Consider the following 25,472-nt stretch of genomic DNA (forward strand, 5'->3'; position numbering starts at 1 on the left):
GGATAGGGGACCCAAAGCCAGAATAGGTTGCAAGGGACCAGAGCGGTGGCACAAAGGGGTAAAGCTTCTGCCTTGCCCGCACTAGCCTAGGATGGACCATGGTTCGATCCCCCGATGTTCCCATAGGGAACTCATCAAGCCAGGAGCGATTTCTGAACGCAGAGCCAGGAGGAACCCCTGAGTGTCATCAGGTGTGGCCTAAAACCCAAAAAAAGAAAAAGATTGCAAAACAGACGGCTCTGCCTGAAAGACCTGAGTCTTTCAGGGCCAATCCAAGATGGATTTTCCTGGCGCTCACCTGTTTGCAACTTCCAAGGGCCAACAGGTGTATCCAGGGGGCTGGGGTAGCACCTAGAAAGGGAGGGAGAAACCCTACGTCAGCGCTTCTCAATTATTTTCTGCCATAAAAAGAAATCTTTAACCTGCAAAACAAAACTATATCAAATAGTTTGAGCTGATTTTTTCATCAGAGGTGATGTCTGGATTAATGAATGGCTCCAATGAGCACGTTTTGCGACGCATAGCTTTTCCATGCGGGGTTTGAAGCAGGACACAGCAACTCTCGGCTCCAGAGACACACAGACACCTAAACATGGGGCTTAGCTGGTTAGGACGGTGTTTGCCGAGGTCAAACGTGGCCCCCTTTATGGAGCCTCGAGGCCCCAGTATTTGAGAACCACTGCACTCCGTGGATGGAAGGAACAGTCACCAGGTGGCTGGCGTGGTCCGTGGTGGGCGTGGCCTGCATGGATGCTGTTTGTGGGCGTGGCCTGCAAGGATGCTGTTTGTGGGCGTGGTCTGTGGTGAGCGTGCGGACCCTACGTGGGCAAGGTAAGCCGTGGGCGGGGCCTGTGGTGGGCGGGGCCGACCTGCGCTTGGAGGCTCAGAGCCAGCACAGCGACAGGACAGGACAGTTCGACCAATCGCTGGGCTTGCACGTGCCCGCGGCCCCGCCTTCTACGCGCCCAGGGGGCACGTGCCCGCCCCGCCGTTGGCCCGGAGTCACGTGTGCGGGCCGCCTCACGCCCCGCCCGAGAGCGTGTCCCTCCGCTGGCGGGCAATGAGAGCAGCCTGCCTGCGTCGACTCAGGCGTCGGGTCGGCGGCGTCGTGCGCGAGGTGGGCGGGGCGGGGCGGGGCGAGCGGGAACGAGTCCCGGCGCGGCACGGAGGGATCCGCCTAAGGCCAACTGCTGCCGCGTGGAAGCAACAGTTGGTCGCTGGGCACGGACGAGGCGCCATCGCTCGCCATCGCCGCCGAGCGCTCCTTCTCGACCCGACCCGGCGGCCCGGTGAGGCCCGGAGGAGCGAGCGGGCCCCAAGTGGCCTCCGGGCGAGGGTCGCCGGCGCTCGCGGGAGCGTGGTGTGGCGTGAGCGTGCGAAGCGCGTGTGAAGCCGTCTTGGTGCTTGTGCGCGCGTGTGCAGAGCGTGTGTGAGGAGGCCTTGGCGCCTGGGAGCCTGTGCGAGCAAACATTAGTGCCTGGGAGCCTGTGTGAGACACTGCATTCGCGCGTGTGAGCATTGCGAGGGCGCCCTGGTGCGCGTGAGTGTGTCAGCGCGTGTGCGCATGTGCCAGGGCGCCCTGGTGCACGTGTGAATGTTGTCAGCGCGTGTGCGCATGTGCGAGGGCCCCCTGGTGCGCGTTTGAGAGTGTCAGCGCGTGTGCGCATGTGCGAGGGCACCCTGGTGCACATGTCAGCGTGTCAGCGCGTGTGCGCATGTGCGAGGGCGCCCTGGTGCATTGAGCGTGTGTGAGGGACCATGAGTGCGTGTGAGCGCCAGTGCACGCGAGCTGGTGTGGGTGAGCCTGTGTGGGTGAGCCGCGCATGTGGGGCGTGCAGAAGGGGCCGGTCAGTGAGCAGGCTTCTCTCCCGTCCAGGCCGCGATGACTGGCCGAGCCCGCGCCCGGGCCCGCGGCAGGGCCCGCGGCCAGGAGGCGCTGCCGAATGTGGGAGCCGCCGCACCGGTGAGTGCTGCGCTGCTTGCAGGGCCGGGCACCCCAGAGGGCCCCCCTCTGCTTCCGCGGGAGTCACCACTCCGGAGGGCGCCTGGGGTGTTGCCCAAATGCAAAGCAACAACCAGAAGAAACCTGTCCAGGGCCTGTTGGCTCAGCCTGTTGGATAAGGACGGGTCTGAAGAAGATAGACACCGAGCAAGGATAAAAATCATGATGGTCTCTTGTTTCCAGAGGCTGCCAGAAGCTGATCTTGTGCTTCAGTTGGTGGTCTTGGGTCGAGGGGGGTTGTCTCTAATAAAATGTCATTGCTGACTTATGTTGGTGGGCTTCCTCGCACCTGTTTGAGGCAAGTCACTGTTTTCTCTGATGTCTGTGACCACTTGATGCGAAAAGTATGCCATTCCATGTAACCGTAGAGTCAGCAGCCAGGTTATATGCAGCCGAGGCCTCAGCAGCCACCCACGGAGGGGGAATTAGTTGGCCGTGGACGACAGAGAGGAACTGTGGGAGCAACCACCAAGGCACAAGGTGAGGAAGGCAGGGTTAAGAAACTGTGTGATGTGGGGGGGATAAGGACTAGTAGTGGACAGATTTCATGAGTGGTAATAGAATCAGTCTCAAGCTGCCACCTCCTGTTGAGTTAAGTACCACAGGATTTCTTTTCTCCCTGGAAATCCCAGCCAGGGCCCCCGATCGGCTGTGGACAAATAGATGGTATGCTTAGTAAACCATCTTAGAACGTTCTCTTGGTGTCCGGTGTCTTCATCAGAAGCTGGACCAACTTTAACATTAGTAAATGTGATCTAAAGACCACAGTTCCACGAGTATGAGTTAGCCATTGCTCATGTGGAAACTGATGTCAGTGTGGTAAATACACCAGCTCTGATTTGAAAACTCCGCTTTTTTTCACTTTCAATTCAAACAATATTTGGATGGTTCGTGTAATATAGTTTTATTTGAGGGTTATGAAAACAGACTCATTTGCACATGGGCAATCAATTTAACCAAGTTAGCACTTTAACTCTAGATGAGCTTTGGAAATGGCGACAAGAGGACAACTAGAAAACAAAGGTGATTCCTTAAATTCCCAGGTATTCCAGACATTTGACTGTAGCCAGTGAAATCCATCAACATTTGAAGAAAATGTGACTCAAATATCTTTGAAGTACAATGTCAAATGTAAAGTATAAATTGTGACAAATACTATCAATGTCAGAATCTGACTGCCAGGAAACATTGAAATGATTAAGATGATTTTTCTGACACAGCATTCTTACAAATTCTTGCTAATTAAAAGGCTGGAAAGAGAACAAAGGAAATGAAATTATAATGCAGTTGGGGGGAAGGCCAATGAAAACAGTAAGCTGCCTCATTAAAGACATTTGTTACTTCTTTATTTTCACTTTTTCCAAGTATGTAACTTTGCATGGCACTTTATTAAAGTGTAGTAATTCAAATGATTCCTAACAATTGTTCTCAGGAATATATCCAGCAGACACTAAGTGTAAAATAAAAATCCACCGGTGCTGGGCTGGAGAGATAGCACAGCAGTAGGGCTTTTGCCTTGTAAGCCGCCGCCAATCCAGAACAGACGGTGGCACGAATCCGGGTATCACAAATGGTTTGCGCCTGTCGGGAGCGATTTCTGAGCACAGAGCTAGGAGTATCGCCTGAGCTCCACCAGGTGTGACCCAAAAACAACAATAATAAAAATTTACTGGTTGTGAGATCATCCCAGGCACCATATTTCTAATTCTGAACCCCATGCAGCTAGGTGTGAAGAAGGAAGCAGGGTAGTGGGGAAGAAATAAGCCAAGCCAATCAGGAAAGTCAAGGAGTTAGTCACTGGCTTCTGTGGCTTCTTCCTCGTGAGACACCATGAGGAAAAAGCCAGAGTGTCAAACCAAAACTGACAGAGAGAGAGGGTGGGGAGAGGAGAGAGAGAGAGAAAGAGAAGGGGGGTGTTTGCAAGTAAAACTAAACAGCTAAGGACACTGTGTAAAGTTATCCTTAATATATAATTTTTCTAAAAGTGAATTTTACAAATAACAGATACAGCAGGGTGGGTACCATTTAACTATTGTAAAGAATGCAGAAACCCACTGAACTATGTAAAATGTAAACAAGTTGTAAAAGTTGTTTCCTCTTTTTGTTTTGAGGCATCCTGTGGTGGGGTTCACAGAGCCTCATACATGAAAAACCTGTGATCTTCCGCTGAGTAACATCTTTCTCCCTAATTACATATTTTAAACCTGCATATTTTCTGTGTAGATAATTTGCAGAAAGGGTACTAATAAATGCTTCATTGGAAGAGTTACTATTGAAGACACATATCCTACAACACATTACTTTTCTGTTAACAGATTTTTTTTTAAGTTTGGGTGCTGCACTTACTAGCATTAATCTAAGAAAACAGAATTTCACCCAATAACTTTCTCTAATCTTGGTTCCTTTTTTTCACTTAGAATGTTTTTTATTCATGTTCAACATGTGTGTGTATGTAAATATACATGATTCCACTCATTTAAAAGTTTGTGCCAATAAACATTTTCTTTTTAATAAGCAACCCTAGAATGCAGTTAATTTGTAGAAAATACAAGTTAATACATTTTCAATATGCTCATCAGTCTTCACTATTTTAAGTTCTTCATAATTCAGATTGAGTTCTGTTATACTTAGTGCCTCATTATAAAATGCTGTCGTATCTACTTCATCAGCTAAGTAAAAATCCTCATGAGGCTTAAGTGATATTTGGAATAATGAATGCAAGGTCTATTTCACCACTTTTTCACGCTCCTTTGTAGTGCTTGTCATGCCTAGGCACATACGTTACAGCAGGTAGATGACAAATTTAACAAGTGTTGAAATTCATTTAGGACCTTAGTTTTTCATGAAGTGAAGTAGATGTTTTCTGTATATTTAAATATTCAAATAGAAAAATAACAAGATATGATTTGTATTTTAATTCATCTGATAGATGCATGGAAATGGAATTGCAAAATTTCCAACTTTATTAGAATGTGTGCCCCAACAGAGTAGAAAAGTGTAGCAAGTGACTCAGAACAATTGTCTTCAGGAATAGATCCAACAGATACTTTCTAACTATATTGTGTAAAGTTATTTCACTTCATTGTAAACCCTTTGCTAAAAGCTAATAAGAAAGTATGACAAATACAATCAAATTTGGCATTAAATAATGAATTTTTTATCCAGACTTTTTCTGGTAACATTTGAAATTGATACATGATGGTTTTAAATTGTTGGTCTTTCGGTTTTACTACCTACCCAAGGCCATAGTTAACTTCACACTGAAACTCTTGGGATAAGAAATTCAACTAATGCAATAACTAGAAGCATTTCTATATATGTTTAAAGGAACTTTCACTTGAGCCCTTTCAGTTCACGAGATACAGAAACATACTTAGCAGCATCTTCAAAGTGTTTCATAAATACATAAAATATATTTATACAAAGGGTTTCATAAATTCAGTGTTTTTTAAAACATTCTCATTTAAAACATGCATACATGCCTATGAAGTTTATAACCCTCAATTTCTCGTGAAAAAATTGAATCTCGTTAAAATAACATGTTTTCCAATGTTTATCTGGAATTCTAACATACTTTGTGGGGCCACTTTAGTTTGGTGGAGGTTCAAAAATAGGCAGTTCTGGGACAGATTCTAGCATTTGTAATCAAGAGAACTTGGCTCTTTGTGTGTGTGTGGGGGGGGGGGGGTTGGGTCACACCCAGCAGTGCTCAGGGGTTACTCCTGGCTCCATGCTCAGAAATTGCTTCTGGCAGCCACAGGAGACCATATGGGACGCTGGGATTCAAACCGATGACCTTCTGCATGAAAGGCAAACACCTTACCTCCATGCTATCTCTCCAGTCCCAGAACTTGGCTCTTTTATCTGTGTTGTTGTTCCTTTATTCTGAATCTGATTTTTATCATTAAGACATATTAGGTTCAGAAATAGGAACTCCCTTCTACCATCACATCTAGAGTCTACAGTGCTAACGCCAACCAACATAGTATAAAACCCAGCCATAAAAGATATTCCTAAGATTATTTTCCAAAATGTCTTCCCCAGTAATTTTTTTATTTGAATCTCTTCAGCCATCCATCCATACCTGGAAAAAAGGTAAAAATTTTAGTCCTTGGGAACATTTCTCCAAATTATTTTGTAAAATGAGAAGTAGTAGAGACCGCCAGTTGACAGTCTCCGATCTCTTTTTTGTTTTTTTTTTTTAATCCTCATTACAGGAAATGAATTATTAAAACATGACTGCTTACAAAATTCATTCACTCCTTGGTCCACATCATCCATTGGTTTTTTGTTTGTTTTTGGTTTTTTGGATCATACCCGGTGGCGCTCAGGGGTTACTCCTGGCTCTGCACTCAGAAATCGCTCGTGGCAGGCATGGGAGACCATAGGGGATGCTGGGATTCGAGCCAGTCTGTCCTGGATCGGCTGCGTGCAAGGCCAACACCCTATCACTGTGCTATCTCTCTGGTCCCCCAACATCATCCTTTGTTATAAGATTCTTTTGTAGTCTCCTTAGCTAGAAGGGTGTAATTTAGTATGATAAACCACAACTTTTGCAGCTAAGGATGAACTGTGTAAAGGTGTCCCAGTAGCCATGCATCATGTTTAAGGAAGATTCACAGGCCCTTCTTATCTGTCCATTCTGCTGATGAAGACATTTAGTAAATTGCATTTTAGACTCCTAATTTAGGTTACATATTAAGACTTTACAGATGACCAAATCCTGCTGCTATAATTCTTAAATTTGTGAAAAGTACTAAAAATATTTAAGGCTTGTATGTTGTGACCAGAATTAATAGAACAAGAAAATAATTTCCTAACAGTTAAAAACAAATAGTTATGTCCTTGGGGGCTGGAGCTATAACAGTGGGTCGAGTCCATACGTTCGTTGTATGTGGCTGACCCAGATTCCATCCCTGGCACTACATAGTCTCCTGAGTCCCACCATGAAGGATTCTTCGCACTGCCAGGCAGCTCATAAAGACAAAAATATGCATCTTGAAAAGAATGCACCTTGGTTGGCCTAGACTAGAGCAATCACAGGAACCGCTTGTGAAAGAAATTAGCTAAGCAATGACTCAATTCTTTGACCGCAGATACCTAAAACTGTAGTGAAGGGTTTAATAGCATCTTTAGTGTCGTCAAGGGCCTTTGTGTTTCACTTAGTAGTTCTTTGGGAATTGATGTCACTTACGTTTCCTATTAAGTGTGCTGTTTTCTTTGTAAAGAACACCAGGTATCCGCTGGGTTTCAGGAGTTGTCATTAGCAGAGAGAGGAGGTCGCCGCCGAGACTTCCATGATCTTGGTGTGAATACAAGACAGAACCTAGACCATGTTAAAGAATCAAAGACAGGTGGGTTATTAAGAATGCTGACTCGTGGGATTTCACGTGCAGAGCACAATTGAAGCACTTTCTCGGTTTACTTGTACGCTATATTACCAAGAAGCACACAGCACATTGGTCCTAGTCCCAGATGCCCTTTTCATTTTCCCTCTTTGCGTTTTGATGAAGTTCAATTATTGGTGTCTGTAGCATCACTGAAATAATTTATCAGATGTTATATAGATCACGCTTTTAGAACGAAGGTGGTTTGGCTCTTATAAATTCATTTAAGAAGGATATTTTTCTAAATTTGGTTTTAGGAATTTACCTAAATAGTCCCCAAAGCTGCATGTCTGAGGACTTGATGTTGACTGATGGATGCTCTTAAGTCTTTTTTTGCACACCTGTATAGTCCTCCTCCTGTTAGCCAAGGACTCTGGGAAGAATAAACTTGTAACTTGAGATGAATTTGGTTTCCTTTCATAGGGTCTTCAGGCATCATAGTGAGATTAAGCACCAACCATTTCCGGCTGACTTCCCGTCCCCAGTGGGCTTTGTATCAGTATCACATTGATTACAACCCACTGATGGAAGCCAGGAGACTTCGGTCAGCTCTTCTGTTTCAACACGAAGACTTAATTGGAAGGTGTCACGCTTTTGATGGAACGATATTATTTTTACCCAAAAGACTACAGCACAAGGTTATTAAAACTGTTGGGATGTGTGGGGGCAAGGGAGATTTCCAAAAATGACCACAATCCAGGAGAGCTTGTAGAGCAGCTGAAGGACTTGAGACTTGCCTGACAAAGATGTGAATAATCCCAAAGGGTAGAGGCCTGAGAAGTAGCATGGAGGGTAAGGCATTTGCCTTGCATGTAGAAGGACGGAGGTTCGAATCCCAGCATCCCAGATGGTCCCCCAACCCTGTCAGGAGCGATTTCCGAGCAGAGAGCCAGAAGTAACCCCTGAGCACTGCCTGGTGTGACCCAGAAACCAAATAATGGTAATCATTGTCAAATTTGAGTGACTTAATGATCTTGTTTGCTCATAGTCCGTCCTTAGTATCTAAAATTTTGCCATAGTTTTCATTGTTGCCTTATTGACTAGGAAATATGTATATTGGGTTTTTCTTTCAACAATTTAAAGTTTGGTTTCCCACTGTTCTGGATTCAGGTTACTGAAGTTTTTAGTCAGACCCGAAATGGAGAGCACGTAAAGATAACCATCACTTTAACAAATGAACTTCCGCCTACATCACCAACTTGTTTGCAGTTCTATAATATTATTTTCAGGAGGTATGTCAGTTTGGTTTTTTACATTTAATAAGAAAACTTGAAGACAGGTGAAAGAACTACACAAAATACACATACTACTTAGATTTTAATGGTGACTTGTTGAAATTATTGGGTTACTCTGAAATGTAATTGCTTTAAAGGAATATACTGTAAGTCAGTTGCCTTAAACAAGTATTATGTATTTGACTTTCCATTGTGTGCTCACATTTGAGCTTTTGTTTTGTTTTTTTGTGGGGTCACACCCGGAGGCGCTCAGGGGTTACTCCCAGCTCTCTGCTCAGAAATCACTCCTGGCAGCCACAGGGACTATGGGATGCTGGGATTCGAACCACCATTGGTCCTGGGACAGCACTTGCAAGGTTAATACCTTACCCCTGTGCTAGATCTCTCCAGCCCCACATTTGAGCTTTCAAGTACTATTTGAACTTATTTTTAGAGTACAAGTTCTGGAATTTACTATGGACTTTGTATTCTAATTTTAATGTTATATATTAGAGTTAGTGACTTTACCTCCTTTCTCTCTGCAATGGGGACCATGAAGCAAGAATGGATTTAGGTACATTCAGATTTATTTGTTCCATATAAACTATATTCAGCATGTTCTACGATTTATTTTTCCCCTACAACACTAAACGTTCTATGGAGCATCTGACAGTTCTTCAGATATATTTATAAATACCCACCCATCATCAAGGTTTAATCTTCCATCAGAAAGCAATCTCCACTACCCCATTCATCCCACCCAACCCTGTTACCTTTGGAAAACCACTGTTTTTATCTTAAGTCTTAGACTTGGTCTTACCATTTTCTTTTTCATATATTCTAATCATGAGTGAAATCATATCTGTCTTTTTTTTTTCAAGTTATTTCACTAGAATTAAGCATCTCAGGTTCCTTCTCTGTTGTCACCAATGGCAAAGTTTCATTTTCTCTTTTTCAGTTTAGTAACCCATTGCTAATGTGTATTTAACATGTAGGCTGTTCTCACAGGTCTGAGATGATGACTTCATGCAGTTTCAATTTGTATCTCCCTAATGAATATCTGAGCGTTTTTCCATGTGCCTCTTAACTAGTCTGTATGCCTTCTTTGGAGAAATGTCTGTTCAAATCTGCCCATTTTTTTTGATTGGGGGTGGTTTTGCAGTGTATTATTTTTTTAATATTTGAATTGGGACTTGCAAATCCCTCCTCCATTCATACATCGCTCTGTTTTTGTATTAGGCTGTCAGTTTAGAGAAGTTTTATTCCTCCAGATTATAGAGAAGTTAGAAAAGGATAATAAGATACTAGGATGTAGAGTTTTCCTAAGGTATCTGTTACTAACTATAGGACTCTCATTTTGGTGGATATATTCATCTTTATCTAATCAGTGTCAAATTTTTTTCCTAAATGAGGTTGGAAAACTTTTTCAGTGATAGACTGGACCAGGTAGTATTTTTATTTTTGATTACATATGGTCACACATGGTCCCTGACTTGACTGTTCAGCTCTACTCCTAGAGCATAAAGGGGGCTGTACATAATTGAAAGGCCATTATGTATTCCAATAAAACTTCATTGTTGGGCAGTGAAGTTTGAATTTCACATAATTCATACATCATTCATTAAGCTTGTTCCCCCTAAACATTTTTAAAAAAGAAAAAGCCATTGTTAGATCCCAAGTCAAATAAAAGTAAAAAAAAAAAAAAAACAGGCAGTCAAGACTTCCCATGACAGATTTGCTATTTCTCCTCCATCTAAAACAGGACTATTGAAACTTCTGCTTGACACCCTTTTCACCTGAGAAATGCAACATGGGCAAGTGCTGCCAAAAACACAGTGGAGTCATTCATGGTGGATTTAGAACCTTTAGTTGCTTTGTGCTCAGATACCTCTTACTAGTGCTAAATATTTTGTGGCTCTCATATTCTTCTACAGGGTATAGCAACCTGCAGTTTAAGAAGTTAGGCTGTAAATAACATGGCCATTTGGATTATAACGCCAAATTAAAGCTAGTTGTTAATATTGACTTTATTCTGACCTTTCTGTTTCTAGACTCTTGAAGATCATGAATCTGCAACAAATTGGACGGAATTATTATAACCCAAGTGACCCGATTGATATTCCAAATCATAGGTGTGTACAAAATGGAAAACTTCAGATTTTATTTACACTTAATAATCAACTCTGAAAGTGCTGCTCTAGCCTGATTAGAATTGCTCCTCTGGCTATTAGTGGTATCAATCATAGAAAGTAAATATATTAAATTGAAAGGAGATGTTCCTGAATAGATATTTAATGACATGATAGAAATGTCATGAAAGGCATTAAAGAGTTGTCTAACACCAAATTTGAATTCTTATTAATTAAGCTCCATCATCTAATAGCGATTAATTCAAAAGTTGCTGTAGTGTGTCAGGATTGCAGTGTTTTTGCTAGACACTTAAAATTGGCAACTTGGTTTCAAATAATAATCATAACTTGATCAAAGTATAATAAAAGTATGTTAACTTCAAATGTAATATATAGCATAGTTTAAAGATATTTTTATTACTTGAAACACTGGTTTATAAAGTTTGTTCATAGCTACTTCTGGCATTCAGTGTTCCAACATCAGTTTTAGTGTATGTGCTGCCAAAGTGAGCACCAGTGTTCCAACATCAAACCAACGTAACAGTCCCTCCACTATCGTTCCGTTTTCTCCTCTCTCCCAATCCTGCCACCTTGGCAGGTATGAATAATTTATTCAGTATTGTTTGTTAAAGCCTTCACTGAAAGAAAATTTATAAAAAATTTCATATTTTAAAATGGGGTCATTGACTAATAGTTTACTAGACTAAGTTGTTTGCTGCTAATGGAGCACTCTGTGCCATTGGTTTTGACAAGCTTAGGTGGCTTCTATAATAATTTTACATAGAATGTAGTGCATTCCTACTGAGACTTCAATATTGAAAACTTTGGAGGTCTCCCAGCCACATGTGTGGCACATGCTACAGGAATTCCAGGAGCTCTAGATGGGTGAATGAGCTGACATGGCAGCATCTGATAGAATCATTGTTTTTACAATATTGTTAAAAAATCTTGAACATGGGACCAGAGCGGTGGCGCAAGCTGTAAGGCATCTGCCTTGCCCGCACTAGCCTAGGACAGACCGTGGTTTGACCCCCTGGTGTCCCATGTGGTCCCCCAAGCCAGGAGCAATTTCTGAGTGCATAGCCAGAAGCCTGAGCATCACTGGGTGTGGTCCAAAAAAAAAAACAAAAAACAAATCTTGAACATTATCTGAAACCTTGTGTAAATTTGTTCAATGATGTTGTTCTTTAAATTCAATTAATAAAGGTAAAAATAAAACCCACAACCTTTGAAATATTCAAAAGGTTTTTGGATATTGGTAGTTGCTTTATGACATGTTTTTTTTTTTTTGACAGGTTGGTAATTTGGCCAGGTTTCACTACTTCTATTCTTCAGTATGAAAATAACATCATGCTTTGCACCGATGTCAGTCATAAAGTCCTTCGGAGTGAAACCGTGCTAGATTTCATGCTGAACTTGTATCATCAGACTGAAGAACATAAATTTCAAGAACAAGTTTCTAAGGAACTGATAGGATTAATTGTGCTTACCAAGTAAGCATGCTTTTTAAAATTATGATCATTTTGTAAGTCTAAAGATTCTGTGAGCTTTTAACTAGATCAAAAAGTCGCATTTAAAGTTGAGTAGTGACAGTCAACTGAAAATGGAAGGAAATTTGTGAGAATAAAGTTATAGAGGGTGAGGATATCTAAAAGAGCAAAATATCTAATTTTTAACATAATTTGAAGTTTTTGAGAAATCTGTCTTGTCTCAGTTCTGCTTCTCTGCATTTTTATCAACAAGAAATCTCAACCATTCCTTAGGTATAACAACAAAACATACAGAGTAGACGATATTGACTGGGACCAGAATCCAAAAAGTACCTTTAAGAAAGCAGATGGTTCTGAAGTCAGCTTTTTAGACTACTATAGGAAGGTAAGAAATGAAGGTGACGGGCCTGGAGAGATAGCACAACAGCGTTTGCCTTGCAAGCAGCCGATCCAGGACCAAAGGTGGTTGGTTCGAATCCCGGTGTCCCATATGGTCCCCCGTGCCTTCCAGGAGCTATTTCTGAGCAGACAGCCAGGAGTAACCCCTGAGCATCGCCGGGTGTGGCCCAAACCCCCCCCCCAAAAAAAAAAAAAGAAATGAAGGTGACAACTAATTTATGTTAAATCAGTAAGCATAGGGAGGAATCTGAAATACTAAATTGTCTAGTGCTTGGCAGATGCAATAAGTTGCTTTTAAGGTTGGAAAGAGATAGTACAGAAGTTTAAGCACTTGTTTGGCATGCAGTTTGGTCCCCTATACTACATAGTCTTCCAGGATAGACCATCTGTGGATGTGGCCCAAACACTCCCTCCTAGAAGTTGCTCTTGAAGGTGCATATAAATGTTGTTAACCAGAGACCCATCACATAGTTGACATCAATTTTTTTGGAGGGTGTCACACCTGGCAGCACTCGGATTACTCCCAGCTCTACACTCAGAAATTGCTCCTGGCAGGCTCTGGGGACCATATGGGATACAGGGATTTGAACTACCGTCCTTCTGCATGGAAGGCAAATGCCTTACCTCTATCTCTCCTGCCTCATCAATTCTTAACATAAAAAAACAACACACTGTCTTTTCCTCCTGACATGGAAGAAATTGCTGAAGTAATTTCCTCTGACGACCAGTAACCCCTTTCGTCTCTTAACTAGCAATATAACCAAGACATAACTGACCTGAAGCAGCCAGTCCTGGTGAGTCAGCCAAAGAGGAGGCGAGGCCCTGGAGGCTCTATGCCAGGCCCTGCCATGCTCATCCCTGAGCTCTGCTACCTTACAGGTACAGTAAAGGGTCTGCTAGGGTATTCTCACATTTGACTCATTAAAATTTCTTTAACCCTCTCCTTCTCCACTTCAATAAAATAGCAGCCCTTAAGTCATGTTTTCTTATTGGAACTCTCTTCTTTCACTCATCACACTATGTGCAAATATTTAGATATAATTGCTGCTTTAACCATAACCTATAACTTTTATTTAAAGGCCTAACTGATAAAATGCGTAATGATTTTAATGTGATGAAAGACTTAGCTGTTCATACAAGACTAACTCCAGAGCAAAGGCAGCGTGAAGTAGGAAGACTCATTGATTATATTCATAAGTAAGTCATCTACATTTCCCTGCACTATGACTTCAATTTGGCTTGATTTTATTTGGGTTTAAGGGAAATCTGATGGGGGAAGTAAGAAAGTAGTTTTGCTTTTTTGGTTTGCCTTTGATATTTTGCAGTGTTTGTGAGGTTTTTTGCTTTTGTTTTGTTTTTGTTTTTGGTATTCTGAGGCTACAGGGATTAATAAATATTAAACGGTGGTGTAAATCTTAGAAAATAATGAATTATGGGAAAATCTTGTTATAACAGATACACTGAGGAGATAAATGTTGGAGTTTTAAAGTATATCATGAATGAAAACATGGAATTATTTTAAAAAAAATTGTCCTCTGTGTTTCCTAGCTTTTTTCCTGTAGGATTCTAATCCAGTGAGAAGTATTGGAACATATTGTAAATTGGGGTCTATTTGCATAGACCATTAGTTTTTCTGTGTTTCTTCAAGTGTAATATGTTACATTTACAGAGATGACAATGTTCAGAGGGAACTTCGAGACTGGGGTTTGAGCTTTGACTCCAATTTACTGTCCTTCTCAGGAAGAATTTTGCAAACAGAAAAGATTCACCAAGGTGGAAAAACAGTAAGGCAGTTCTTAAAATTATCAGTCCTGTGAGAGTTGGATGAGAGTGCCACTAGACAAGTAGGAGTCAATCATGCCTGAGTGCTGCACGGCTCTGACTCACCTTTCTACTTCTCCATGTGCTACCTCTGCTGCATCATGTAGACTGAGCAGCTATGTGCTTTATAAAGGAAGCAGCAGCAAATGTGCATAGAGAACATGGAAACGTATCACTTGGTTCTCAAAATTATCAGTAAGATTTTGCTAAAAGTGACTTTTTGATGACTTGAATCTTTCTTATGGAATAAGAGAGTAGTCTTAAGTGTCTGACCGGGTTGACTTTGCCTACCACTACAATGGTCTTCTATGTGACTTGTATCTGTAGGGAACCTGATAAAATGTTGTGATGCCCTCAACATTTTATCTTGGAAAAGGAAAATCAGTAGTCTGAAAATGTGTAAGTTTTGTTTGTTTTGTCATTTGAAGCACAGCAAGTACCAAAACTTTAAACTGTATGTCTTATATAAAAAGTCAAGCCACTGGCTTCTAAGTGTTGGATAAATACCAATCCAGTCATCCAGTTTACCATCTTTATTTCCACTCTCTCTGTGACCCCCAAGAAATAATCAGAGTGTATACATATACGGCCCGTGTCAGAGCTGCTGCGGAGCTGGGCAGTGCGTGAACACCCCTCGCCCTATGCTCAGAGTTAGGTGAATACCTAGCCTAAGATTTTAGAAAAAATTAAGAAGGCTACTAAGACAGGGGAGAGTTTTTGGGTACAAGTAAACACTTTGAATGGAAGTAGATGATAAGAGTTTTAATAAAATTGCCATATTCTGGATATATTTCTGCAGCTATCTTTCCCCCACTAAAGTTGTCTTTATAGTCCAAATTTAAAAGCAGTACTAATAAGATTCAGAATATACTATGAACTGTTTACTGGGGGATTTATCACTGAGAATTTACCTTGGAATTTATAGTATCTCTGAACTTTCTTCTAGTTTGATTACAATCCACAGTTTGCAGATTGGTCAAAAGAAACAAGAGGTGCACCATTAATTAGTGTTAAACCACTAGATAACTGGCTGCTGATATATACTCGAAGGAATTATGAAGCAGCCAATTCATTGATACAGAATCTATTTAAAGTTACACCAGCCATGGGCATACAAATGAAAAAGGCAATAATGTAAGTTTCTCTAGTCATTTCTATTCTGAAAGTTTGGTTAATTTTTCATTTGGAGGGTGTGGGAACAGAAATGTGATGCAGCTATGAACAGGGCGCTTGCTTTGTATGTAGCCAACATGAGTTCAATCCCTGACTCCCCATATGGTCCTCTGAGCCCAGCCAGGAATAACCCCTGAGCACAGAGCCAGGAGTAAGCTCTGAATACTGCCAAGTGTGACCCCCACCCCCACCACCACCTCTGCCTCAAAATAAAAGAAAAACAATTTCCTGAAGATCTCCTCTAGGCTCAGGAAGATGGCTCAAGGACCAGGGTGCGTACTCTTCCTGCACAGGTGCTGTTTTCTGACACGTATGTCCCAGTTCCATCAGGTGTGGCTCTGTGGTCCCCAAAGCACTGCCTCACCAGACTAGCATTGAACCATTGAGCCTGGTTAGTCAAGGGATTTCTGAGAGAGGGCCTCTGCACATGACTTGAGGGGCTTCCCCAAAATGATCTGATACAGTTCTCACGGTTTAATTAAATGGATAGGTTTTAGACACTGAAAATGAGGAAGAGAAGAACAAATGCAGGATTTTTTTCAAGCTCTTGTTACATGTTCGGAAGAGTCTTTTCTTTAGCTAAATGTCTCAGAGTTCCCCCTCATGTTTTGTTTTTGTTTTTTGTTTTGTTTTGGGGCCTCACCCGTTTGACGCTCAGGGGTTACTCCTGGCTATGCGCTCAGAAATCGCTCCTGGCTTGGGGGACCATATGGGACGCCGGGGGATTGAACCTCGGTCCATCCTACACTAGCGCTTGCAAGGCAGACACCTTACCTCTAGCGCCACCTTCCCGGCCCCCCCCTCATGTTTTGTATTGAAATGTTTTATGTGTGTGCTCTATAGGAAATTTGATATACATATCATGGACATTCTTTTTTATTAATATTTGGTATTTTTCAATTCTAGGATTGAAGTGGATGATAGGACAGAAGCCTATTTAAGAGTTCTACAGCAAAAAGTAACATCAGATACCCAGATAGTAAGTAGCTAATTGGTATTTTAAGCAGTTGCTTGAAATATGCTGTTTATAAAAGGGTATGTCTAAAAAGTAGAAGTTGGGCTTTTATTTTCCAAATGTTAGATTCAAAAATTGACGTGGGGCCGGGCGGTGGCGCTGGAGGTAAGGTGCCTGCCTTGCCTGCGCTAGCCTAGGACGGACCGCGGTTCGATCCCCCGGCGTCCCATATGGTCCCCCAAGAAGCCAGGAGCAACCTCTGAGCGCATAGCCAGGAGTAACCCCTGAGCGTCACAGGGTGTGGCCCAAAAACCAAAAAAAAAAAAAATTGACATGTGTAACCTGTAATAAAACAAGCACACAACTAAAGATAGCATTCATTTATTTCAAATTCTTATTGTGTGTAGTAAAGAATGGAAGGATAGAGTAAAGGAGAAAACCAAACTCTTCTGATGCAAAGACTATATTATACAAAAGTGGTAAATATGGGCACAGATGTAGCAATGAGTACATGTTCTTCATAGACAATGTGGCATAAGGTAATGGAAGAGTGAAAGGGTGAGAGGGCAGACAACCCCTGCCTAAAATCCAGGAGTTTGTAAACTCCGTGTTTGAAAATAAAAACAATTTTATATCTACCTTTACTTTTAATGTTCTTATGTATACCTATCCTTCCAACTGAGTTTGAGGAATGAAAATTCTAATGAACAAGAAACAAAAAGAAAATTCTAATGAATCTGTTTATATTTGTGGAACCTTAGTGCATAGTGCATAATTGGGGGAAGAAGGCCAATTACCATTTTTATCTGCAAGCTGAATAGTCTATGTTTAAGTGTATGGCACAGTAATTTCAGAGTAGAAGCACTGAAAATGGAAAACAGCCTGTACTCATCCTCGATCAGCTATTCTGACGACCATGGGCAAGTGCTTACTATATTTCTTGATCTGCACACCAACAGTGATCAGAGTCTTTGACACACTCTTCTGAAGTTTAAGTGTTATTGTAAAATCAGACAGATCTTTCTAGTGGATCAACATATTTGTAACTACAGTCATACAAGAGTCCAGTGAGCCCCTCATCTCAATCCAAAGTTCTCTTCTAATGCAGTAAGGAAAATCATCCTTTTCACAGATCTGTGCTGATACAACCCTAAAATGTGGATTAACTTTTTATCTGTTTAGCCCTTCATCTTCTCCTTAAATGGCACGAGCAATTACAGTTTTCATTTTTTGGATTAATGGAGATACCCAAAGTGGGGAAGTTATTTTGTGGGAGGCTATAGAAAACAAAGATAAGAATCTGGGAAGATAAGTTAAAAAATAGAGCAGTAAATCTAGAAAATGGATTCCATTCTAGAACTTAAACCTGAATTCTTCGAATTTGAACAGAGACTGGTTGGTTAGTCAGTATTTTAGATAAGTAAGTATTTTAGATAAGTATTTTAGATAAGTAATTAGCATGATCTTGTTACTTTGTAATGTGATTCTTCTATACATGTAAGCATGGCAGATGGGCACAGCCTTCATCACCTCACACAATTATAGTTTGTGTGCTCTCCTGTGTCTGAGCTCAGGTAAGATATCTCAGCATGTTCCTATGTACAATGTAAAGTTGATGACTGTGGTTCCAAGACTTGGTCCTCTTATAACTGGGAGTTTGTTGCTTTTAGTCTACATCTGCCTCTTTTAGGGCTAGATCTATTGAGGTCAGGTCCTCCATTCTGTTCTCAAAATTGATAGAATCCTCCTTAGGGGACTTGATAGTTGAATCAGATTCTCAAGCAAGACTGTAAGCTTAAATGCCATTAAGTCGGATGGAGCAGGAGTAAAGGAAAACGGAATAGTTTAAAGACTTTCTTCATTGGTCCTTCATAGGTTACCTCCAACTTGTTTTGCCACAGCCCCTCTCTAAATTGCTAAATTGGTCATGAGTGTAGCTATGATGTATTAACAATGTTCTTGAGAACAGTGATTTTTGAGTTTACCCACTTTATTAATATCTACTACTTTGGTGATGATTGAGCAATTAATGACATAGTTGTCATACAGCATAAATGAGAAGATAAAGTGTTTGACTCGTAACTTAACATTAATCATTGGCTTCTCTGTTTTCAAGTGAAGGTATTTTGTGTTTTAGGTGGTTTGTCTGTTGTCAAGTAATCGGAAGGACAAATATGATGCTATTAAGAAATACTTGTGTACAGATTGCCCTACCCCAAGTCAGTGTGTGGTGGCGCGAACATTAGGCAAACAGCAGACAATCATGGCCATTGCTACAAAAATAGCCTTGCAGATGAACTGCAAGATGGGAGGAGAACTTTGGAGGGTTGATATGCCAGTAAGTGTGATTTAACTGGTGGAAACACTTTTTATTTCTTAATAGATTTTCATTCCAAACATTGCTAATATTTTATATGTAAAATTCCATTTTTCTTAAAGCTAAAACTAGCAATGATCGTTGGCATTGACTGCTACCATGACACCACAGCGGGACGGAGGTCCATTGCAGGGTTTGTTGCGAGCATCAATGAGGGGATGACCCGGTGAGTGCACGCTCAGCCGCTGTACACTTAACAACGAGAGTTTGGGTCCAGGGCTGCTTTCTCCAGGGGACTACTACTGAATCAGCTTGGTTCTCATACATTTGATCTACAAAGATGTTAGAAAATGGGGCCAGAGCCATGACGCAAGCGGTAAGTGCCTTAAGTGCCTTGCATGCGCTAGCCTAGGATGGACCACGGTTCGATTCCCCGGCATCCCATATGGTCCTCCCAAGTCAGGAGTGATTTCTGAGTGCATAGCCAGGAGTAACCCCTGAGCATCACGGGGTGTGGCCCAAAAACCAAAAAAAAGATGTTAGAAAATAACGATCACTCTATCATTTTTAATTATCGTCCTTAATCTGTGGAAGTCAAGATGATTTCAGGCTATTTATATTTAGGTAGATGGTATATCTCATAACATATAATCTCTAAAAATTTGGGCATTTGGGTTTGGTTTTGAGTCACTCTGCCATGCTCACAGGGCTTACCTCTGACTCTGTGGTCAGCAGCATTCCTAATGGTATCTGAGAAGTCATATGTGGTGCTGGGGATCAATTCCAGGTTATCTCTGTGCAAGGCAGGTCACTGGACTATCTCTCCAGCCTCAAAAATTGATTTTTAATTTATTGATTACTGAAATTTCAAATTTTCCCTTTGATTTTATTTTGGAAAGAATACTTCATGCGACTACTTACCGTTTCAACTGAGTAAAATTGAGAATCTGCCAAGAATAATAAATGATGGAAATCAAAGTTGTATTGATTTGTTAGTATTGCTAATGGGATTAATTTTCAAGATATTTCTAGAAAAGAATCTACAGCAGTGGTTTCTCAAAGGTATAGCATTTCCAGATGCACTTCTTTTTTTTCTTTTTTTAATTTAATTTTTTTGGTTTTGGGGTCACACCTGGCAGCGCTCAGGGGTTCCTCCTGGCTCTACGCTCAGAAATCACTCTTGGCAAGCTTCGGGGGACCCTATGGGATGCCAAAATTCCAACCACCAACTTTCTGCATGCAAGGCAAATGCCTCTACCTCTATGCTATCTCTCCGGCCCTTCTTTATATATATATATATAGTGTGTGTGTGTGTGTGTGTGTGTGTGTGTGTGTGTGTGTGTGTGTGTGTGTGTATAAACATCTTTACACACATTGATCACAAACATAATTGTACTTGGGTTTCAGTCACCAATCCCCCCTCCAGCTGCACTTTTTGTTGTTGTTGTTGTTGTTGTTATTTTTGGTGTTTTTTTTGCGGGGGGGTCACACCCAGCAGCACTCAGGGGTGCTCTGAGTGCTCCTGGCTCTGAGCTCAGAAACCGCTCCTGGCAGGCTCAGGGGACATATGGGATGCCGAGATTCGAACCACCGTCCTTCTGCGTGAAAGGCAAATGCCTACCTCCATGCTGTCTCTCCGGCCCCTCCAGCTGCACTTCTATCTGCATTGGGGAGTTGACTCAGGGACATGTCTTGCTAGCATGGCTCAGTCATTTTCTCATTGATTTTACTATGATAATTACAGTAAAATGATAATGAAATGACATATTTTGATATAAGTTTTGATGTATTTTGATTTACTGAATCTTGTTAATGCTGTGAGATTCCAAAGTATTTGGAGATGTTAGCAACATTCTAAAGAGACGTAAAGATCATTATCATTGTTAAGAGAAAAATATAGAATATTCAGAACGGAAAACTTTGCAGACAGTTGCTTTGTCATTTTCCTGGCTTTTTTTTCTGCATAGCTGGTTCTCTCGCTGTGTCTTTCAAGACCGAGGACAAGAGCTGGTAGATGGGCTCAAAGTCTGCTTGCAAGGTTAGTCTTCTGAGTGTCTCATCTTGGGTCTTGGGTCTGGAACCAGATCCTAAAGGAATTCTCCCAAAGGATCGTGGTTATTGAAAGAGTGCCAAGATTTTACTTAGAAACATAATCTCTTTGTTCTGTCTTGGACTTCCAGCTGCTCTGAGGGCTTGGAATAGCTGCAATGAATACATGCCCAGTCGGATCATTGTGTATCGGGATGGTGTGGGTGATGGACAGCTGAAGACACTAGTCAACTACGAAGTGCCACAGTTTCTGGACTGCCTGAAATCCGTTGGTAGAGGTTACAAGTAAGCATGAAATTATGGGCTAATTCCTTTTCTATAAAATCGTATCTTTTTATAGTGAATAAAATCTGAGTGCTGCTCCTCCATGTGCACTTGGTTCCCCCCCCCCACTAGTATGCTTGTTGGGCATATTATAGCGAAAGAAGAGTTTCAGTGTTAGACTCACTTCCAGGATGTTTATCATAGTGTACTCAGGCTAAGTCAAGGGACTCCTGTAAGCAGAGCAAACTGCCCGATAAAGGTGTGGATTTTATTTCTAAGGCTACTAGAACGGTTGAAAGATGGTTTTATGTATTTTGAACACCTTCCTTTTTTCAGACCTCTTCAGTCAGTATATAGCAGCATCATAGAAAGAGTGTTTTCGAAAAAATGTTATTATAGCTAAGGTTAAAATTGCGTTGAGTTTGTGGTATTGGTGCATCCCATCAGCAAAGTGCCCAAGAAGCCCCCAGAGGTGCCCCTGTGTCACTTCCAGTGCTTCTACTCCCCACCTAATCTGCTGGTTTCTGTGTTCTCTAGTGCCCAGCGCTTGGAGTGTGTTGGCCTCAGCACTTTGAAACATGCAGGATTGAATGTTCTGGTGTGATAGAAAAGATGCTGGGACTGCTCATTCAGTGGTTGCAGAACCTCACGTCTATCTTGTTTTCCTGCCTGCATAGTAGTATTCCTGGATCTTTGCGTGTTGTCAGGTGTTCCTTCTTAGTTTGGGTAGCTCCTAACCTCGACTCTAGAGTGGTCCTCGCGGGCCACATACTTGTTTCCGTTTTGTTGCTTCGCTTCAAAATAAGATCTGTGCAGTGTGCATAGGAATTTGTTCATAGTTTTTGTTTTTACTATAGTCTGTCCTTCCAGCAGTCTGAGGTCCCTGATTAAAAAGTTTGAGGACCATTCAGTATTCCTTTTCAAAGGTGTCTGTGGATGTCTTAATGATTGGTTGCCCTGAAATTATGATTGACCTTATGTAGTAACTTTCATCATCATCTTTAAGCCCAAGACTAACAGTGATCGTGGTAAAGAAGCGAGTGAATGCCAGATTTTTTGCTCAGTCTGGAGGAAGACTTCAGAATCCTCTTCCTGGAACAGTCATTGATGTAGAGGTTACCAGACCTGAATGGTAAGTTCAGTATGAGCTGATGAAAATGGCTGTTGGTTTGTGTTTCTGATCATTGCCTCTCTAGCTTATCATTTTAACACTTTAGTTGTTTATAGTAAAGAACTAAAGTTTGAAATTAGTCTGGTATTAGGAAACACCATGATTTTCTAACATAGTGTCAAGAGAGAGGGTTCTGTGAGCACTTTTCCTTTGGGAAAGAGAACATTTATGGAACTTAAACCGGTTAAATGCTGCTGTTGTTCGTGGCTTTTCCCACACATAGAGCCTCATCCATACGTGTTTGTTTCTAATCGATATGCTATCTCTATGGTAGCTGCGATGCACTTAATTATCAAAAAGATCAAAGTTTACATGGAACAATTGCAGAAGCTGCTCTCCAAGGGTATCGTGTATAACAGAGCACACAAGGTTCACTAACAGGGAATTTGGCCTCTGAGGATCTCTTGGATGAAGATGGGTGGACAGGACTTTAGTAAGTCATAGTCACAGTGGAAGTCCAAATCTTGTCATCCTTCTGAGATTGATTAGAGAACTTCTCTTTTAATATGTACGTTTTTCTCATTTAAAGATCTAAAAAAGGGTCCGGAGAGATAGCATAGCGGTGTTTGCCTTGCAAGCAGCCAATCCAGGACCTAAGGTGGTTGGTTCGAATCCCAGTGTCCCATATGGTCCGGCGTGCCTGCCAGGAGCTATTTCTGAGCAGACAACCAGGAGTAACCCCTGAGCACCGCCGGCTGTGGCCCAAAAAAAGATCTAAAAAAAAAAGGACTTGATTTGGGAGAGAGTTTCAGAGTAGGTGTGGTTTATATGTGGAATGCCTTTAGGACCCTGAATTGGAGAGGCATTACTGTGCTCACAATTTTAGTTCTGGTATGTGACAGGTAGAAAAGTTTTCATCTAACGTGTGTTTTCTTCTTGAGTGTCTCATTTGACGATGAGACAGCGGGTCTCATGTACCAGGAAGAGTCAGCCAAGGAACTCGCGGGTTAAGATAGTGATGGAGCATATTCATTTCCTTCAGGTTTCTTTCTGCTCTCCCGAATGACCCCTGGTACCTGTCTAGAGCCAAAGCTCCCTGGTGGTATTGGCCTTAGGTCTAAGCAAATTGAGTATAATATTCAAGTCCAAATGTTTCCTTTGTAAGTAAAAATGGTATTTAAAACTTACCAGCTGCTTATATTGTCAGCACTGTATCATTTCAGTGCATACCATGTTCATTTTTAATTGTCAGCACCTTAAATTGTCAAGTGCTTAAATTGTGGTTTCTGCCTGTTGGATCAAATTGAAAATATCTTTGGATTGAGGCTTCATAGCTACAAAAAAAGAACTGAACAGAAAACAGCCCCTGATGCTGCTGGGGACAAGGTGGTGGCAGAAGCCCATCTCCAGGTGTGAGCTCACACATAGATTTGCAGTACTTGATTTCCATTTCACCAATTGGCCCTCTGCTAATTCTGCTTACATTCTTTTGCACTCTTTAGTCCTCCTAAAAATTACAATATTAAAATTAATTACATCCTGGCTAAATAACCACGGGAACAGCAGCAGTAAGGAAGAGTTTTGTGGTGAAAGGCTGCTTAGAAAATGGCAGCACCTGGCCCAGACTCATCCTGTCTTCCCAGAGTTGTTGCCTTCAAGCCTGGAAGTGAAGTGCTCACTCTCCAGTCAGATGGGAGGGAGGTAGGAAGCCATGTATACACTCAGGTCATTATAAAGCAACCAGAGCAAATGTTCATTAATGCTCTGAGGAGTGCATGACAGACATCAGTAATGAAACTATTCTTTTGGGGGGGATACACCTGGAAGTTTTGAGGTATTCCTGGCTGTGCTCAGGGATCACTTTTGGCAGGACAGCTGTGTTTAAGGCAAGTGCCTTACCTTACTCATGGTACTAGTTCACTGGCCCAGTAAGACCTTAAATATATTTTATGTGTAAGTGTTCCAGAAATGGTTAATTAAAGAGGAAGCTTCTAGAAATCAAGAAAAAGCCCCTATGTCTTTTTTTTGGGGGGGGTGGTCACACCGCTAGCACTCGGGTTACTCCCGGCTCTACATTCAGAAATCGCTGCTGGCAGGCTCAGGGGACCATATGGGATGCCAGGATTCGAACCACTGTCCTTCTGCATGCAAGGCAAATGCCCTACGTCCATGCTATCTCTCCAGCCCCCATGTCTTTTTTTTTTTGTGGTTTTTGGGTCACACCCGGCAGTGCTCAGGGGTTACTCCTGGCTCCATGCTCAGAAATTGCTCCTGGCAGGCACAGGGGACCATATGGGACGCCGGGATTCGAACCGATGACCTTCTGCATGAAAGGCAAACACCTTACCTCCATGCTATCTCTCCGGCCCCATCCAGCCCCCATGTCTTAAAAGAGATTGTTACATTAGTAGAAGGGATCTTTCATTGTGAAAAACTTGAATCACCTTAATTGTAGCTTCCAAGAAGATAAGTGTCTTACGTCTGTGCGGCCTTTCCCTTTGTAATTTCAGGTATGACTTTTTTATTGTGAGCCAAGCTGTACGAAGCGGCAGCGTTTCTCCCACACACTATAATGTCATTTATGACAGCAGTGGCCTGAAACCAGACCACATACAGAGGTTAACTTATAAGCTCTGCCACGTCTATTATAACTGGCCTGTAAGTACTTTTGAATCTTTTCATCTATTTTATAACCAGGGAAATACACTTTCAAAATGGAATCTCTGCATTTTCAGATGTTCTTCTAGCAACTAGTAAGATATATGGTTTGAATAACAGCCTATTTTTTTCTCCTCCTCCTCCCACTGAAGGGCGTCATTCGTGTCCCGGCTCCTTGTCAGTATGCTCACAAATTAGCGTTCCTCGTTGGCCAGAGTATTCACAGAGAACCAAACCTATCCTTGTCAAACCGCCTGTACTACCTCTGACCTCAAGAAGACACATCATAAGCTGCTTTCTCTTTTAGCTTATAACTGAAATTAATTTTAAGTTTTACATTTCTAGAAATTTGGGAATGGAATTAGGAGATCTAGTCTTATTTCTAACAAGATATTAACTGACTTCTAGGTAAAAAAAAATTAGGTAAAAATTTACCTTATTTTTTTCTCGTGTTTTAAGGATTTTTGTTTTTGAAAAAATGTGAAACTGGGGGTTGGAGCAGT

The 25,472-nt window shown here is 41.7% G+C and overlaps 1 protein-coding gene across 1 annotated transcript; it reads left to right on the plus strand.

The window, feature by feature from the left end:
* Positions 1 to 1,882: 1,882 nt before the first annotated feature.
* Positions 1,883 to 25,315, plus strand: PIWIL1 (piwi like RNA-mediated gene silencing 1). Its single transcript, XM_049768240.1, has 20 exons — positions 1,883 to 1,963; positions 2,371 to 2,482; positions 7,231 to 7,356; positions 7,813 to 8,027; positions 8,500 to 8,621; positions 10,655 to 10,735; positions 12,028 to 12,225; positions 12,496 to 12,607; positions 13,374 to 13,500; positions 13,701 to 13,818; positions 14,291 to 14,405; positions 15,389 to 15,576; positions 16,522 to 16,594; positions 18,708 to 18,908; positions 19,010 to 19,113; positions 20,855 to 20,925; positions 21,068 to 21,221; positions 22,207 to 22,332; positions 24,822 to 24,969; positions 25,122 to 25,315. The coding sequence occupies exons 1-20, from the start codon at positions 1,883 to 1,885 to the stop codon at positions 25,236 to 25,238; spliced, it is 2,589 nt and encodes an 862-aa protein (XP_049624197.1). The 3' UTR covers positions 25,239 to 25,315.
* Positions 25,316 to 25,472: the final 157 nt, after the last annotated feature.

Source organism: Suncus etruscus, chromosome 2 (genome assembly GCF_024139225.1).
Source record: "Suncus etruscus isolate mSunEtr1 chromosome 2, mSunEtr1.pri.cur, whole genome shotgun sequence".
Taxonomy (NCBI): domain Eukaryota; kingdom Metazoa; phylum Chordata; class Mammalia; order Eulipotyphla; family Soricidae; genus Suncus; species Suncus etruscus.

What these genes read in the sequence shown, in the direction of transcription:
- PIWIL1 (XM_049768240.1), top strand. Translation starts at nt 1,883, where the DNA reads ATGACTGGCCGAGCCCGCGCCCGGGCCCGCGGCAGGGCCCGCGGCCAG. An exon ending in TATAATATTATTTTCAGGAG is followed by an intron (nt 8,622 to 10,654) that starts GTATGTCAGTTT and finishes TTCTGTTTCTAG; the next exon opens with ACTCTTGAAGATCATGAATC. An exon ending in TCCGTTGGTAGAGGTTACAA is followed by an intron (nt 21,222 to 22,206) that starts GTAAGCATGAAA and finishes ATCATCTTTAAG; the next exon opens with CCCAAGACTAACAGTGATCG.